Below are 14341 nucleotides of genomic sequence, written 5' to 3' on the forward strand. Positions count from 1 at the left end.
AATGTGTTTAACAATTGGTCAAAAATATCAGTTGTTAGTGCTATTGCCTAGTGGGAACATACAGAAAGTACAATACTTTAGGTTAGACCGTGACGGTAGGCTATTGCAGTATTTCAGTTAGCTGGTACCGGTACTACCTTAGGCTATAAATGTTAAAAGGTTTTTTTAGTACTACTTGAGTTCAAAATTGAACGTTTTGAATATACTATTCAACATATATAAAGCCTTTAGAATTGTGGAATATTCAACCATTATGGGCTATCGGCAGTTCAAAATACCTTCTAAATATACTTTAAACCTTCTAAAGCTTAAAAACCCAGGATACATAGGACTCATAAACGCCATAATACCGCTATGGTGACAAATTCAGACCGCTAGTTCTTATTCGAATCATGTTTGAGGTTGGTATGTGATACAACAGATCGAACATGGGCATGGCCTGTGATAGTTTCATGGCGGTAATACTTAATTTACTGGAATGTTTGTTTTTCATGAATTACACTGCAAGCATAATCACAGGCCTACGTGTACACAGGCAATTGAAATCACGTTAATCTACATGCGAACATTATTTAAATATATTTTACCTGTATGCTACTTTGATGAAATGATCGTTAATCGATAACAGGAATAGTTTTATATAACCAATGTAATATAGTCGTGAAGGTCGGTACATAAAAGACTACAATAACAAATCCAATTTTAGCAATAATAACAATAAGTAGGTAAGTACTAAATGTTTTTTAGTAACAACTAATAACAATAAACATAACAACAATAAGTAATAAGAATAAAGGTAGGCCTATTAGCTCATATTTAATCTGAAAATTTATGTAAATATATTATGGTTATATGTTAATATGATATGGTAATTATTGAAAATCAACAAGGCATTTTTACAGCCTCTGTCGAGTCTCCTACTCGTTTCGCATACCCACATTTTAAACAGATAGTATAAGCATGCCTTTTTTGTGCTTTAACACGAACTAAACTAATAACAATAAACAGATAGCCATAGTTTAGGAATACTATACAAATAGCCAACAGTTAGATGCCCAGTAAGTTAGCAATACTGGTAAGTAATCACAATTAAACATTAAAAACCATTGGAGACTAGAGTTAAGCAGCTAATTACTTAAGTATTTTAGCAATACGAACCATACGAATCCCAGAATGTTTTGCAAAAAGTAGGCATAAATAACATTAAACAAATATGAATTAAAAATTCAAATCCACATTAATGGTATACAATAAAACTTACAACTTAAACTACAGAGGCTTAACCTAGCGAAAATGCCTATATACACTTGGACTATATAGCGCTTACGATAAACATGGGGAAAATATGTCACTATACTTTAGTAGCGTCTGTTGGACTTTTGGTAGATGATACAGAAATATAAAAGCATACAATAACGAATCAAGCAACTGTAGACATATAAACAAACGCAGACATCAAGGTCTGTAAGTCACCAACTTTCTAAGAATAAAAATCTGGCTATTATTGGCGCCTTTATTATACTGTATATCTACAATTTTGTATGCATGTCAATTTCCACATGAGAAAACGTATTCAACGTAAACAATACAGTGCCGGTATTTCCACTACAGTAGCCATACCTTTATTTATACAACAGATATACTTCCGTAAAATATTAAAACATAAAATACTAGGCATAGTAGGCCTAACTGAGTCTCAACATATTATATTTTGCTTCAGTTTGTAGTTCAGACTTCCCCCTTCTCCACAAAAAAACTTTTTTTTAATGTATTGGTATAATGGCTAGGCCTATGTGAAACGGATGTAAAGTTCATATATTCGGTGATTATTGTTGTCTTTTTATCTGTGCTTAGTGTAGAGATATTCAACTAATCAAATCAAATTTGAACAAAAACAAGTTATGCCTAACAGGTTTTTAATCGCTGGTACCCGGAATAGATGTAATAGATGAGTGAAATTAATTTAAATATAATGAAATAATATGAAGTAAAACAGACGTAGATCGAGGACGGGTCGTTTCAAACCCGTCGTCAGACATTCTGATTTAAGATCAACAGTGGTGCATTGGTCACTGGTTAGTCATCTGCTAAATTAGGTAGATGTTCAGTGATATCCTAATACCTGCATGCTGTGACTATGGCGTTATACATCCATTCTGTAACTATGGAAGCGCACTGCATAGTACCACCATGCTCAGACAGATGCAGCACCATATATAATTTAGAAGGAGTTCCATTGAACTAAATTCGTAAGATTGAAGAATGTGTCAAAATGACGTCAGACTTAACTGTTTTTTCCCGATATCATAACTCTTCTAATATATGAATGGGACATACATAGGACCTACATAAATACACACACACACACACACATACATACAAACATACATACATACATACATACATATATATATATATAATATAAAACTATTAATAATAGTAAAACAAAAGTGAATGATGATGATGATGACGATGTTGACGATGACGACAACGAGGATGATGAGTAGTGGAGGAGAGGGGTGATGATGGTGTTGATGGGGATGATAATGTTAGGGTGAATGTGAGTTTTATTTTTTTTAAATTTATTTATTGACTTTGTTAACGTACGCCTTTAGTTCGGCGGCACCTAATGGTGGTGCGTTCAACTTAAATACAATACAATGAGTCACTTAATTACTGCACACTTAATGCTAATAAAACATAATTGATACAAACTTAAACATAACTAAAATAAAACTAAGAAATTGGGTAGAGAACTTAAAATTAAAAAAAAATAAAAACAATGAAACAATACAATAAAAATACATTGTGTACACATACACAAATATATCCCTCCCTACTCAATCAACTAACCCCTTAGCCAAAATAAAACAAACAGTTTCATACAAAAAATTCAAAAATACATAGGTGCAGTGAAACAAGGTATACAATTCATACTTGAATCAGTAGTGCCCCCATCTACTCCACCCCACTACACCCCTTCTATTATACATTAAATGAAGTGAGTATGTGAGTATGACTAAGGCCTGTGACAAGGTAAATCTAAGAACATAATAAACTTATGTCTGCCTTTATTATAATAGTACAAGAAAAGGTACTACAGCCTAATCGTTAAGTATGTGGTCTTCCACATTATCACGCTACTATCTGTCTAGCCGCAGAACATCTTGAGTCTCGCCTTGGATTAGATATTGTACATTTTTATACCTGACCCCAAACCACACGCTACGCAGCTGTGCCAACGGCTTGGACAACGGGCGGAAAGACCAGAGTCGCCTGTTGCTTGAAAAGTCACGTTGTAAGAAATAAATGATAAATTTGAATATGACCCCACGTTTAGCCATAAAATAAAGAAGAAATACAATAAGGAGGAATATGAAATGCTAATCACAAAATACAATATAATGGTTTGAAATATAACGGGTTGCATTTACACAAAATCCCAAATCCCAATTCTCGGATCGGAAAGCGTATCCGGGCACTCACTGTGCCCGACGGTGGTCGGCCGACGCGATTCTATGTAGAAAAACACAACGACACGAAGCGCGCAACAGATTGTTTTAAATGGCGATCCGTTCAGACTGCAACCGACAATCTAGCGCTCACCTGCAGCGGAGTTGGAGGTCGTCGTACGGTCGTACACAACCGTCGGACGACGCAGTGAGTGCCTGGTTTAATGAGAACCAATCAGAAAATCGAATCAGTGTATACAGCTCAGGCCACAATACCAAATTTTATGCGACAATGTGCCCACATATGGGTATGATGACGTCATATTACATCCAAACTTGGGCATATCACATATTTTGTCACATAAAATTTGACAGTGTGAATAGCGCATGAGAAACGCGGTCCAAATTTCGATTCGGATCCGATGTGAATATGCAGCTAAAAACTTGTACTGTAGCTTGATAATAAGGAACCAATCATGAAGGCTCCTCGTCATCCTTGCAGTCAGTATTAAGTTTTGAATTAAAACAAGCGAGATGGAGAGTTTAACTTTATGCAATAATATTAATAGTCTTATCATGTCTTATGGATTTACGCCTAATGTAGGCTAATATGGATTGCGAATTAGAACACTATTCTTAGTCAATATTGACAGAAGGAAACGAGAAGAACGATGCGTGCTAAGTTGCAAATAATATGTCTTCATCTCAAACGCGTTGAGCATTTTAAGCTCTATAGGATGTGCGCTAAATAAAGCAATAAAATGTTATTTTAACAATATTTGGTAAAGTCGAAACCGGAGCATGTGGGCTGAGCGTTTGGATTAGATTGCCAATCGCTCTTTTCTTGGCGTTTAGGCCAGACTGTGTAATAATAATTATGTGTGTGGGATGGGAGCGCCACTCCTTCTGCACAACGAGTCTGTTTACCGTACCTTCCCAGCCACTATTGGGTAGAGTGAGACAAACGTCCATAGAACACAGGTGACTTGCAGTGAAGATTTCGAACCCATGATTTCAGGGTTGGGAGTCGGAACCACAGAATAGTAGTCATTTTTTTCGATGCTACAGGTATATCAAATAGTGAGCCCAACGCCTAAGCAATAATTTGCATGAACACAACTCCTCAAGTCTCTTAATAGCCTAGACCTGTATACATCAACTACCGTATTATGCCCACTGTTTTAATAATGCCAACAAAAAAAGTAATTTAGCTTATCGTATCCACCTCCATTTTTGCTGGAACTTTTATTTAATTTGTTATTTTTGTTTTATTTGTTAACAGGATACTAACAGTGATAATTTATTTTTATTATTGTTTACTTTGACTGATGTAGATCACTAAACTAAAACCTGACCGGCAAAAGGAAATATATATTTTGACGCGAAACTATTATTTGGTCTAATTGTGTCAGGAAATATGAAACACAGATGTTTGTAGAGAGTTGCTTTGTTTTGCCTACATAAGAGAAAATGTAGACGAAACCACAAATAAACCGCAAAAAAGTAAGTGGCCCTTTTCGTTTGGCGTTCCATAATCGCATGCAAATCAAAACCGACAATCCTAACCAAATATACTGTTATTATACGTTGTTTTTAAATCATTCTATATGTCAGAAAAATATCAACGGCCTGTTATTATAATTAAACGTACGGTATATAATATTATTGTAGGAAATAAAAAATACGTTGTAAGTCTAAATCCATAGGATTTTATTTTTAATCAGTTCAAACTAGCACAACAATGGAAGCTTCAACCAACTTAAGATGAACGTTGACAAATGCAGTATTTGTCATTCATAATGCCCAGTGGCGTACACAAAAAGCTTGCACCGTCTACAAAATATTATTTATTGTTAATTGAAGCCTGGTTTCCTTAAAATGGCTACATTGTCGCTACAGTGTTTTCAGTGAAAATCGTTGTACTTTGTAGCAGTCCCCGACGCAATCGGGAACGCTCCCCAACCAACCAACATCACCGAAAGCTGTCGGCTATAGCGTGCAGCTATTGTATGGAAAGCAAGCTTCAACTGCACCTTTCTATCAAATGTACTGGAGCAACTCAATCTATAGGACTTGTATTTTTCACAATAACATCCAGACTGAAATAATCATTTTATTTGATATAAAATACATCAATAGTAAATCTCGATCGGCCGAAGTATGCTATGCTCGCTTCGACTTGCTCTTGACCTGATGATCATTATCGATGCATCGAAATGTAATCCATTAAAAATTCATATTTTATTTGTGTACAAAACAAATATATATACATATTTCTGTATTATTACTATTACTTCAATATATAATTTTAAAATACTTGGTTATTATGAATTCCGATTATAATGTTAGATTACTTTCCTATATTATATGTCTCTATTTTGTCGAATTTTACAATCCAACGAAATAATGACTGGGTACGATCCGACTTGCCAACATTCTACAACCTTTTTTCTCAAGAAAAAGCCTGATTTGCAGAATAAGTATATAATAAAGAATTGTAAAAGTCTTATGTTTACGTATTTTTCATGTTGTCCAATTTCTTTGAGGAAACGCTAATTTTATAGCGACAAAAGTGACAATGTTTCGGTTGTGGCGTGTCTTCTGTTTCATTTCAAAGGGCCGGAGAACTTTAAATAGAAATTTTATGACGTCATGGCGTTAAAGTCTATAATTTTTATGAATGCCTTCAGAAGCAAAATAATTGTTATACCCGGCATACGTTACTTGTAAAACAATCTCATGTACATGTTATTCGGAAATTGATTTAATTAACGGCACCGGGTGTATTCTTGTTTAATCCGCTGGGTGTGACGTCACACTGAATTCAATTCTTGACTGACAGATTCTGAACACCTGGTGGCCTTAGATTGTGCCGCCCCAGAAGTAACAAACTACTATATATTCTATTTATAATATTTGACAGGGGCGGATTTTTGGAAAGTCAAAAAAAAAAAAGATCGCCCAAAACGTCTCAGGTTATTTTCGGGCGTTTAGAAAACAAAAATTTCCCGGCGGACCTCCTGGGTATTGTTGTCTCTTGATCGCCCCCTCCCATTTCGAACATCTCTGGGTCCGCCACTGTCTGGAGTTGGTTGTTAAGATGGTTGCCTTCAAGTTCCATGGCTCTAAGGTTTAGTTCCTGTAAAGGAATTTTTTCCACAACCAAAAACCAATTCCTAAGCCTTAAATGCAACTTAGCAGGGGAAGATTCAAGCCGGCAATCGGTCCCCCCAAATTCTTGAAAATTAAAAAACTGGTGAGAGAACAAAATTACATTGACGTTTTTCAAGTCTGAGAGTGCCACTTCCGACTGTGCTATTATAATCATAAAATCGTGTGCCTCAGTCCCAACCACTGTTGATTTTAATAAAAATTACAAAATAACTGAATTAAATGCAATTTTTTTTTTAGAAGTTTACTCCCATCCTCTTGTTACTCTACTTGTTGAATACAAAAGGTCAAAAACGGTTCTGGAGAAAATTTAGTGCATATCAACTACAAACTAAATCATTTATTATTTTTATTTTAGAATTGCGATGCCCAAACCTTGAGTGGAGAATGTTTGAAGGAAAGTGTTATAATTTGTACCAAGAATCACTAACATGGTATGAGGCGGAGAAGAGGTGTAAAATTTATGGAGCAGATTTAGTTCTTCTCAAGAATGAAAAACTGAACGATTTCGCAGTCAACTTGGCGGCCTCAATCTCGAGTTCAATTCGGTTCATATGGATGGGGCTAACAGATAGGGTATGTTCACAGCAAGAATAACGGTTACAACGTCATATCTTGGGTCTCGATTATATGAAACGTCGGTATATAACCAGCTAAGGTTACATAAAAGTATTATTCTTTTAGGAAACTGAGGGAGAATTCAAGTGGAATGATGGAACCGATTTAGTGTACAACAACTGGGGGAGTGTCGAACCGAATAACAGGGGGACAGACTTTCAGCCGAACGCCGATTGTGTGCTTCTTTATATCAACGGAATGACCGGGGAGTGGAAGGACAAAAGCTGCGAGGAAACGTTATTCTACATGTGTATGAAGAACGGTATGTATGGTAACAAAATCTATGAATTGCAAAAGTTAAAAAAAAAAAAAAAAAGCTAGGCTATAATTGTTTAATCCGTTACCCGTTACTTCTGGTACCAGGGGACTTCATCCTAGGTTAATATTACGTCATATCGGAAATAACTCTCTGTTCAGCTGACCACGTTTAAATTAAAATACTTATTTTATTGCCAGATTGGGATACGAAGGCTTATGTCTTTATCAATATTTTTGTGCAGTAGACACGGCAAGCCTCTGGAGACATACGATTATGTTTTCATTTACATTATTAGAGATTATATAGGCGTTTTAAGGCCTTCCGTCACCACCAAGTGAAGTAGTAAAGTACGCCAAGTTGTTGCTGCTTTGTATGATCGAGCACGTTTGCTCTAGAAGCCATAATATTAAACAGTCAGTAAAGGTCATCTTTCACCAGTGGCGTAGTCTATCTAGGAGTCTGGAAATAGGGGAATGATAGAGGGAGGGGCGAAGGTCACGTGGGAGCTCAATGATTAGGTGAGGGGGCGCAGCTCGCAAAATAACTACTTGATCGTGATTTTGGGGAGACTGATACTAGTATATTTTTCTCTTGGGGGTGTGCCCCAGTGATTTCTACTATAGGCCTAACCTAATAGTAGAGATCAGTGGTGTGCCCCCACCCGTCCACCCCTTAGATACGCGATTGTCTTTCACACAGGTAGTGATGTATCACTATCATGGGTATTTACATTTACATAAAAGTGGAGGCTGATGGGGGCACGATGGGAAAGTAAGAGGGAAGTACCTAAGACAAGGAGGCTTGCTAAAACGCACTAGGCCTGTTGTTTCCCGGACACTTAAAAGGAGGAGTGGTGGCAGGATTTCTTTCTATGGGTGAGGGTGATAGTGATCACCAAGCCTCCTCGCCCTCAGAATAAGAGTACGAAATTAAGGGAACACATGACGATATCTGGAGAGAGAATAAAAAATGCGAGGGACTATCGGGACAGATGAGTCTCTCCTCCATTGAAGCTATTATTAACGATAATAATAAATTTTGCCTTTTGTAATTTCAGCTACTTCTGGCTCAACAACCACATTTGTCTCCACACCGGTCACTGCAACACAGCCAGTAGCGGTGAGAATTTTTTTTTTTATGACGATAACACAACAGTTAGGAAATGGTCGTTATGAAACAAATTGAAAACTGTAGTTGTTACGATATAAGAAGATTAACTTTTTATTTGCATTTACACGGTAACGGATACAGTGAATTATGATGAAAGGGGAACGTCCACTAAGATCCTCGGTCCGTAACTCCGCCACTGTTACACTTCGCGAGTTCATGATGTTGGAGGGGTATGGGAGGAGGAGCTCAAAGCTGGCAGCGTTTAAAAAAAAAGACACTGCTTCATCTCTTTTCTGTGCAGTACTTGTACAAAACTGCAGTTTAGGACTTGATGCACAGTAGAGCATACGTGTTGACACAAAATGCTACAGTATACTGGGCATTGAACCAAACTTACGTACGTGTTGTAACCATTACTCATACGACCATTAATTGCTATATGTGTGATGCGGGTAATATTATCCTAAATTATACAGTCAAGTATACGTTGATCATTTATTAACTTAAAATTATGCTTATGTATTGTCATAACTGTAACGACAAATGATATATTCATGAAACATTATACTAACAATAACGATGTGATAAATATTGTATGGCTTTGGCTTATGAAATATACGTACTGTAGGCTTACGTTACAACTAGGATAGTATTGTATCATATTTGCATTACATATTATACTGATAAATGCAAAAAAGGAAAAAAATGAAATTTGTAACTACATGATTATTTTCAGACGGTATCAACGAAGGAAAATGCAGAGTTGCGGTTAGCGGATCTAACCAACAAGGCACTTAGTGGAAACTTAACAGTTGCGGAAGCAACAGATGTTGCAAAAGTAGGCTTCCTTTTCGTTTAAAATTATGTTATTTAATTAAGCCTACATAAACATACAATAAAAAGTATTGAAATATGGCAACGGTGCAGAGATAATTATAATACAGTAGTAATAATGGTAGTATATTATAAGACGCACGTTCGTCTGAAAATTCTCGTTAAGTTGGGTTTGCCTACTACAGTTGGGGGAGTGGGGCATAATCATTAGGGTCTCAACGCCTACTGGTACGCAGCCATTTTAAGCGATGAGATTGTTGCTTTATCGTTGTTTCAAATTAGGATTCATGTTACATTTATAATTAGAAAATCATAAGCGTATATAGGCGTGCACCCCCTCCCCAGCAAATTAGTTCCACTAAGTGGGTTAAAATACTAAAAATGGCCATTAAATTTCATCTGAATAAGGACTAAGTTCCGTATTCTGGGATTTACCCTAGTTCGGCATTCTCATTGTTCGTGCCTCCATCCCCCGGCCGAGACCAGGCTACATCCCTGTAAATAGTGTCTTAATATTGTCTATGCTTTTAACAAACATTCATTTTATTTTGCAGGATGCTATTGATACCATGCAGAGCGTTTTCAATTCCCCGACCTCCGATACGGTAAGTTTATTCAATTTATTACAAGGATTGTATAGCAAGCAGTTGGAAGCTGATGGTGACCACTGTGCTCTATGTGGGCTGACCCAGTGACATTTTTGTGTCTCTGGATCTATTCCATCAAACTGGTCTCCCCCTGAACAAAGATAGTGTGACGTTTAAGCCGTTGGTCATGTGTCTGCCCGTGTGCGCGTTAAGCGGTGTTTCAATAAAATCGCTACACCTCATCGGTAGCTGTCGGCGACTTTAGCGATGGCGATATTATGGCAACGCACGATGTCGGTTATTACACCAACTACTCTGACTATATTACCAGGGAGAACAGAAACCACTTGCCCAAGTCTCATGCTTCCGTTAGTTACACCTCGAAATATTCACGCAAAAAAAACGAGACATCAACACCAATACACACACGTCTTATATTACATTTATCGTCTTATGTATTTATAATTTAAATATTTACTTGCGCATCCAGGTTTAGAATTTTACAAAAACATTATAATATTTACCCTGCATCATCAATGGCATTATTCATATATAGTAAAGCTATCATTCAGAATCCTTTGGGGGACATCTAAATGGGTTTTGAATCGTTATGCGACAGAGACATTTACATCGAGAAGGATATGTGACAGAGATACATATCATTCTGTGACTGAATAATTACTACGATTTGCTCTCTAAAGACTAGAGTCTACATGGCAGCAATGAATACGAGAGGGAACAATACAAAACGAATGTAAAAGATCGAATAAGGCCACTCTCAAGTAAGTACATATTTGATCGACATAACCAATAATAGACATCATATGCCTACTAAGCCTATAATATTAATTGTATTTTCTGTTGTTTACCATCATTAGAATTGTTGGCAGGTCATTCCACCAAAAAGTACAATGGTATTAACAGAATGAATTATACACAACAAAAACATACACAAACAATGTTAATAATAATATTAAAACCAAGTCTCATTTACGAGGCTTAGGGAATTCAAGTGGTTTGGTCAAAAAAAAATCCTAACTTTGTCAGGAATCGAAAAAATTAACCCTGGAAGTCAGTATTATTAACCACCAACTTACAGAACTCCATTTTTTTTTTAATTGCTGCCTGCATCAACTTTCAAATTAATATATTGTCAAATTTATGTAGTCGTATACCATTTCAGGCACTGTATTGAACATTTAGCTTGTAGGAAATTATTAATTAGATTGGTATTAATTAGATATGTCCTTATCAATGAGCCATGGTCATGGAATCATGTGCCTGATGCAACCTATCTAATAACCCACTCCCATTCTGAAAGTCCATATTTCCATTACGACTATTCAACGTTGCGTGCGATTGGAATTTTAAATAAAAAAAATAATGACTTTAGCCGTGTAATCAGAAAAGAGCTATCGTTATGCGCTCATGGTGGCTATCGGTTTTTTTAAATGTTTGTTTGTTTGCTTTATTTTACATTTGACAGTGGTTTACCTCTAAAGAGATATGGGGAGTCCAATTGGTCTAGCGACTTTCCGGTAGTTTACAGAATAATAAATACTAAACATTTATCGGCAATGTGCGTGACACTATGATAGTGATAATGTTTTTAAACTTGGCACCTATGTGAATTTAAATGATGGGCGTTGTTGGTCTGCATATCGTATATTCGTTAAGTTGGTCTGTTGGGGAAATTGATTGATACATTATTCATCTTCTTTCTGCGTTAATAGTATAAACATACTTAATAAGCTTGCCTTTCTTGATTGACTGAAGTAGCGCGATAACGTCATAAAATTTGGTAATCAAGAGCACATATATTACGGTATTGTTTCTTGGTGGTTAACTTTGTTCAATTTATTATTGATCGATACATTTTATTCATCTCCCTTTTGCGTTTATAGTACAGTATAAACATAGGCCTACTTAAGCTTATACTTTTCTTGATTGGCTATCACGTAGCGCGTAACGACATATAATTTGGTAATCATTGTTTCTTGGTGGTTAACTTTGATTTTTCGAAGACTCTTCATGTCATTTGATGTTTTAATTCATGTGCCTGCTGCGATTATACAATGTTTACTGTCCATGGCTCCCTTGTCAATAGAATAATATCAAGAATATCAAACTAAGAGGGGGGTCAAGTAGTAATATTGGCCAACAGTGCGGTTACGTCACGCATTGGCGAATTAATAATCTACTATAGTGACTCCCATGAGTTAATTCATCCTGCCAATTCGTGAAAATTAATCATCCCGATCCATTCATGTGTAATTTGGTGTATGATGAAGCTCGTAGAGCACATCAACAACCTAAAACTTACTCGTTGATCGTTAAAACATGGGGGTATACGTGATATGAGTATCCGTAAACCAAGGTTAGGCATCTACTCAACTCGAACGATAGGCTACAGCGACGCCAATAGATATCACAAACACTCCCTGGTGGGCTTAAAAATTCAGTGACGAAATATGAATTTTGAATGATATGCCTAGATAAAAGCCCACTTCATGTTTTCACTGCTTCGAACTTGCAATTTCGTGAATCATATATTGACAGTGCTGAAGGTGAGGATGACCAATTTTGTTACATTAATTATAAGCATTAATGCATTATTTCAAGTGCACGTGTTAATCACGTGATACTTACAGCCACAAAGTACTAATTGATACAACGGAGCTGCCACTGACTAAGACAGATGTATACGAAAACTTGCGGTGATCAGCATTTTTACTACTTTTGTAAAATAATTTGTTATATCCTTGAAACATTAACATAATTATTGACATCAATTTATGAAATCAGTATTATCTTGTACAACCACAATATTTCTAATAATAACGGATGAGCAATATTATTGAATAATTCTATTATGATGTTTTATCAATTGTCAATTTTGTGCAATTTTTACTTCTCTTTCAAAATGGAATGGTAAATAATGGTGATAATGATGACGGTGATTGTATCGATGGTGATGTTGATTGCGATGGTTATGATGATTACGATGATGCTGATGACGATGACGTTATTGTTGATAATGGTGATGATAAATAAATAAAACAATAATAGTTGGCATAACACCCGAAAAAATTCAAATGTATAGTACAGACTTCATAAAAGAAAAATTTGGTGGTTAAATTATTAAAATTAAACCGCTGGTGGCAGAGTTATCGTTGATTTAATGCGTACAAACATTTTGTACAGACATTTTTGACCAAATATGCATTTTTGGCAAATTTGAATGTCAATAAATGAAAAAATAAATACATATATTAAAGACAAACACCAGAAACATCACACTTACACCTCTTTACATATTTCAATAAGAAAAATTAGACATAGTTTAATTCAAATAGGAATATCGGGCATTTGAAAATAACATTTTAAGCAAAAAGTAAAACCGCAAATGTTGGAATCATTTAAAAATTCTCTTTCAAAATGTAATCATTTAAATCTAAATTTTATAAATCTTTGAATGTATGTTTTCTCTACTATATTTTCAAAATTCAGTTTATTAATCTGCTGTAATTTTTGTTTCGTGATTTTCGATGTTTCTGTTTTATGAATAAATTTACCGTGATATATCTTCATTATGCTTGTATTATCTTCAGCATGTACATCACCATTATTAATTACATGAATATCCAGTAAATATTCAAACAAAATGCATTACAGTTGTTATTACCAGTAAGGTAAGAATAGTTACCTTGGAAACGCATCATACAATAAAAGTCTATGAATCTATATTTTAAATTTAATTTACATAAATCAACAATATAAATATTTGATTCCTAGCGGTCGATGGATTGAAATTACATCCATTTAAACATATGCACTTGAGTATTGTGAACATTCTGATACCGGTTAAGTTGGTATGTTTTGATTGAAGTACATTACTCACATCGATCGTTACTAATGGCTGAACCGTAAAATCACCCCATTATTCTACTGTCATCATATTCATATATGTAGGACTGGTGACTGTCCTTGTAAAATGCAATATGCGAGGGTTATATAATCCTAATCTGGCTTATGTCGTCCTGTATATTGTATATACAACCAGATTACAACAGTTTAATTACTATACTGGAACAGCTTCAAACGCCGGGAACCAGCGTAGATTTTTAAACCAATTTCTAAATACGCCATTTTGGAATTCATCCGAAATATGACTGTAAACACACGCATTTACAGGGTTTTTTGGATTCAAAATAGTACGTATACAGGCTGTCTCTTATACACATCTAGATGTGTATAAGAGACAGGTCTCACTTTGCCTAACAAAAAAAATTGTATTTTGACTCAACTTT

The 14341-nt window shown here is 35.5% G+C and overlaps 1 protein-coding gene across 5 annotated transcripts in view; it reads left to right on the plus strand.

The window, feature by feature from the left end:
- Positions 1-14341, plus strand: part of LOC117119757 (adhesion G protein-coupled receptor L3-like) — a 64049-nt gene that overhangs the window by 27311 nt on the left and 22397 nt on the right. For 4 of the 5 annotated variants that reach the window (XM_033264629.1, XM_033264628.1, XM_033264630.1 and 1 more), the window contains 5 exons: positions 6982-7199; positions 7308-7503; positions 8558-8619; positions 9347-9448; positions 9999-10049. In XM_033264629.1, the coding sequence (XP_033120520.1) occupies positions 6982-7199; positions 7308-7503; positions 8558-8619; positions 9347-9448; positions 9999-10049 (629 nt within the window). Of the gene's footprint in view, positions 1-4829; positions 4956-6981; positions 7200-7307; positions 7504-8557; positions 8620-9346; positions 9449-9998; positions 10050-14341 lie in introns of those variants that run through there. The other variant, XM_033264632.1, reaches the window with a different exon arrangement.

This window comes from Anneissia japonica, unplaced genomic scaffold (assembly GCF_011630105.1).
Source record: "Anneissia japonica isolate Jap-2015-1 unplaced genomic scaffold, ASM1163010v1 scaffold11151_len745516_cov174, whole genome shotgun sequence".
NCBI lineage: Eukaryota > Metazoa > Echinodermata > Crinoidea > Comatulida > Comatulidae > Anneissia > Anneissia japonica.